Source organism: Andrographis paniculata, unplaced genomic scaffold (genome assembly GCF_009805555.1).
Source record: "Andrographis paniculata isolate CXL003 unplaced genomic scaffold, ASM980555v1 Contig35END, whole genome shotgun sequence".
In the NCBI taxonomy this organism is placed as follows: Eukaryota; Viridiplantae; Streptophyta; class Magnoliopsida; order Lamiales; family Acanthaceae; genus Andrographis; species Andrographis paniculata.
In genome coordinates, this window is record NW_026137568.1 from 2,527,424 (window position 1) to 2,532,678 (window position 5,255).

Genomic DNA, 5,255 nt, shown 5'->3' on the forward strand with positions numbered 1-5,255 from the left:
AAAATTATTCTTACTTTTCCATACCCCTAATTATTACTCTAACATACTCTTTAAAATCCTTAAAAAAGTAAAGACATTTTAGTCATTTATATTCTACTTTATACCCATTTTCAATTAAATACTATTATTCCTTAATTCTAGTGCCAACTTCTTTCCGGACAGAGGGAGTATTATTTTATTACACACTGATTATTAGTTAGTAAGAACATTTAAGAAATTAAATAAAATGTGTTTATATATTCTACTATTAATCCCTTCTAATGTACAGATAAAAAATTTATATATTATATAATCAATTTTGTATTAATGATTGATTGATCCGAAAAATTTTGTATTTTTTAATATTTTTCGTTGTAACAGATTATTTATATGATACTCTCTCCCCGTCCGCTTACAAAGTTTACATGTTTCTATTTTGGTACGTCCAATTACAAAGTTTACATTTCATTAAATACTCTACTTTTTTCCACAAATACTTTTACTTTACATCACATCATTACTTTTACACAAAAAAAAGGCAAAAATGTCATTACACTACTTTTAACTACTCACTATAATTAAAATACTATTATTTCTTAAACACCGCGCCAAAAGTAAATGTAACCTTTGTAAATAGATAAATGGACAAAAGGAGTATAATTTTAATAATTGAGTTATTTTTAATCTACTACAAAATCTTAATCTACTACAAAATTTCAAAAAACTTATATTAAAAAGGACCGATGAAGTATAAGTAAATAGGTCAATTTTTAAGTTAGTCGGTAGAGTTTGAACATATTAATTTCGTGTCGAAACTTCTAATCCATTTAGAAATAATGTGTTTGTTTTAGGAGTTTGAATTTTGAATTGAGATTTGAATAGTAAAAATTTTGAATTCGAATAGCTGTATGATGTGATATAAACAGGCGTTGATGTGATATTTTGAATGTAAAATTGATTTTTAGAATGTAAAATTAATTTTTAGTATAATATAAAAAATAAAAAATAGGTGTTTGATTTGATGTTTTTGTTGGAAAAAATTGGATAAATAGTGTAAATCCAATCCAATCCCCCAAACAAACACGTGAGCATATCAATTTCGGGTTACTCGAATTTGTATCGAATCTTCTAACTTGCTTAAATATATTAGTCAATTTCAAGTTAAACGATTTCACCAGTGTTATCGGCTCTAGTTTGAGATTGAATTTTTCAATAATTCTACTATTTATCCAAAATTTTTCCCCCAAAAACATCAAATCAAACACCTATTTTTCATTTTTTATATTATACTAAAAATCAATTTTACATTCAAAACATCACATCAACACCTATTTATATCACATCATACAACTATTCAAATTCAAATTTTTTGCTATTCAAATCCTAACTCAAAATCCAATCCCCCAAACAAACACACCCTAAGTAAACAAACACACCCTAAGTGTAAAGCTAGAAATATATTAAGGGAAAGATGAGTAAAAACAAAAACAACTATTACCTATTCAATTGAACAGTATAAATTTAGAAATAGATTAAAGAAAAATATAACAATCCTAAAACCATTTAAAATTATTGTTGTCCTGTCAAGTAGGCAAGAACAATGCGAAATTTTGCCCAGCCATGTGTATATAGATATCAATGTATATTCAATATCTGATCATAAATACAAATACCTGTTTCAATGGGCTGGACTGGACTATACATGGTAGAATAATAAAGCAATTAGTTTTGTGGAAATCAAGAATTATAAGTTAATAAGATAAGATGCAAAAAAAAATAAAATAAAATAAAATTCAGAATGTACCTAAGAATGATCACCAATCAATTCCCAAACCTCTGCTCATGTATAGCTTATCAATGTATGCAACCACAGGTCCTGTCGACGACACATAGTTCTGCATCTGAGTTCTCGCCGATGCTTCTGTATACAACACCAACACAAGATACCATTAGCATTCAAAATTCTGGTTTTACCTACAATGTTATCCTTTTAACTAACGGGGCATTGCCCTTATGATTTTCACCAGACAGGAATCATTTAAACAGTCATTCAGCAGTTAAGATTCAGATACTAAATCAGAAGTGCAGTCTGCGAGATTGAGCAATTATTTGAATTAAATGTAATGAAACTGTATAAGTCGCGAGCAGAAATGTAAAACTCACCATCTTCATTCAGTTTACTCAGCAACTGTGCTTTAGTGGGGAGGGTGTACATCCCAGCACCTACAGCTTTTCGAATGGCCCACCCATGGTATGGAGCAAACACCTGTGCATAAGCCTTCGAAGCAGCATCCTTCAGGGAATTTCCCCTGTTGAAAACAATGGTGCAAGTCTGATGTTCATTGGCATCCAGGTATATTTAAGCTTAAATATAGTAGTGATGCAATGTTAAATTTCCGACACAGTAGAAATGCAACTATGGATCTAAGAACCACGAAGTACACTTAACCAAGGTTTGCATTACTTATGGCAGTTGTACTGCATTTCTTACTGTCAAGGTTCAAGAACAGAATTCATTAAATTTTCTTTCTAAAGGTCTATATGTTAGTCCTTCGAGCCAAACTATTATTGTGCAATAGATGCATAATGACAAAACAACAGAAAATTCAAAGGAATATTTGAGAATGTTATCAATTGCTCCATTAATAGATGTCAATTTCGGAAACTCGTAAAACAGTGGTTAAACCCTAAATGCTATAGTGGGATAGAGGATAGCCGGATGACTATTTCTTGACAATTTGAAAATATGCATATAAAAGACATTATAATTGCAAAGTTACAACCAAAATGCTTGTGAAAATTTCATAATTGTCATTCCAAAAAACGCAAAGTCTTATGCCAAACAAACAAGATATAAGTTAAACAATCATTGAAAGTCATATAAGTAAACATGATCAGATCACAACTACTTTGATAAACACATAATCAAAGTTAATAAGTTTTAAATTTAAAAGATAACTTTTTCACTATCCTGTATATATATCCATTCTAACCTGCACTACCCTTCCCCAATAAGCAACTATTGCTGCACATAAACGCACCACAATGGGGCGGTCATGTGGCAGACAGCTGGGTGGAGCCATATCAGCAGTGTCGCCTGCTATTGACTACTATGGCTCCAATAAGTAACTATGAAGTTCAAATGATGAAAAAAGTGGACTTACTCTGAAGAAATCATATGCTGAAACAAAACTTTGATCATATCAACCCCGCGCTTCACTCTCAAAAGATTCCTTGTATGGCTCCCGGCCTTTCGCACGCAATTGGCTTCAATGTCACCATCCATCATCACTGGCAGTGTCAATATTGAGCTTGATGCCTGCATAAGATCGTCGACCTGATACACACAGTGACAGAAAGGCCAAGAAATGAGACAACCAAATTGCAAATTAATATCTCATCTAAACACAGCAATCAGCCCCAGCTGAGTGTGACATTTCACTTGTACGTATAGAGGGTTCCGAGCAAAATTACCAAGCCTATACAGAAATATCGAAGCCAAGAAAAAAATAGAAAACTTCATTTGAAAATTTATTATGCCTGCCTAGTTTGGCATTATACTGTGATTAAGTTACCATCGAATCTGCTCTACCTTTCTTCCAAAAAGAGAAGTAGATGCTTTCTGTTGCGTGCTAAATAAGCTGCAAAGCATAAGAATAAATCCGCCATAGAAGAGAGAGACTGACCACATAAGAGAAATGCAAAGGAATATATTCAGTGTAGATTTTCCACCAGATTGATTTCAGAATGGATTCGTATACATTCATGAAACCATAACAACTACATGAATTTATGCACTTCATCAATCTCCGCAAATTCACGAATCGGAAAATTTTAATACGATTTCGGCGCAAATCAAACATACACAATTGAAAGGGAAATGAAATTGAAAAAATAATAATAATAACAATTTTTATCACATTAGGGATTACAAGAATCAAGTACGATTGGCATCATATGAACTTCGAACCAGCAATCAAATTTCGAAATCAGAAAGCATGAATAGATTTCTTTCCACGCAGCGCAATAACTAATCTCAGTGACTTCTAATTCAGACTTAAAAAAGGAAAAGAAGAAGAAGAACTTTACTTTGGCGACGTAATCAAGCTCGGCGAACTTGAAAGCAATGCCAAGGCAACGGAAGAGAGGGGAGACGAGGGAGCAGGCATGAGAGAACTGGCGAAGTTGGAGCGCGGCTTCCTCCCCTTCGGGACACTGATTTATAGCGTTGGCTAACTCTCTGAAGGCCTCCGCCATTCTCTTCAGAGCCTTTTCTTCCTCCATTGAATGATCGGACAGGAGCAAAAGCAACAAAACGAGAACAAGGGAGCGTTGAACTTGCTTTCGCCCCCTTACCCTTCTCACAGATTGAGGTTTCGCCATATCTAAGGTTCTTCCTTTCTTTATTCTAACACTGCCTTACAGTGGATCAGAGGTACGATTGGGCCCAACAAAGGACTGCCAATCGGCCCAAATAAATGAAAGCCCACTAATGACATTGTGGGTATAAAAGTGTCAGTTTTATCATTTTACCATAAAAAATATATTCATACTATATTTTAATAATAGTATGTTATAAGCATAACTATATTACGTAGCATCCACGCAGTACCTATCAAAATATTATGTAGGCATGTTGTGGATATTTTTCATTGGTCTATGAAATATATATGTATGTGTACCAAGTCTTGATGAAAATACACACAAGCATTTATTGCATTGCTATCTCGTCTTTCTCTGTAATTATATATCATACATTCGTGTGTGTATATATAAGATTTATACACACAACACGTCCACTTGTACATACATAAATATATATATTCATACTTACAAACTTACTTATATACTTATTATATATTATAATATATTTATTATATAACACATTATCAGCACGAAAGCTCTTGTCTATTTTATTTTTGGTCAAATGGATGTCAATCAAAATGATGCAAATATGTGTTTCATTGACAGTGCAACGACAAATACTATATTGAAACACGAAAAATATTTCTCTCATTTGAGAATTGAAAGAATGAATGTCAATAGTGCAAAATTAAATGACAGCTCTGGAGAAGCCATTATATTGATTCCCGCGGGGACAAAAATTGTGATACAGTATGCACTGTTGGCCACTAAAGCTCAAAGAAATCTACTAAGCTTTCATGACATTAGAAAAAATGGTTATCACATTGAAACTATGAGTTATACCGATGGTGAATTTTTATTGATTATCAATATCATTGATAAAGGAAATGCATCATCTAGATTACCCTTAC

The 5,255-nt window shown here is 32.7% G+C and overlaps 1 protein-coding gene across 1 annotated transcript; it reads right to left on the reverse strand.

Annotated features, from left to right (window-relative positions):
- Positions 1-1,577: 1,577 nt before the first annotated feature.
- Positions 1,578-4,377, reverse strand: LOC127248986 (accelerated cell death 11). The gene is made up of 4 exons (XM_051271568.1): positions 4,069-4,377; positions 3,144-3,316; positions 2,143-2,288; positions 1,578-1,900 (listed from the first exon to the last, which is right to left on the reverse strand). The coding sequence occupies exons 1-4, from the start codon at positions 4,360-4,362 to the stop codon at positions 1,794-1,796; spliced, it is 720 nt and encodes a 239-aa protein (XP_051127525.1). The 5' UTR covers positions 4,363-4,377; the 3' UTR covers positions 1,578-1,793.
- Between the last annotated feature and the right edge of the window lie 878 nt (positions 4,378-5,255).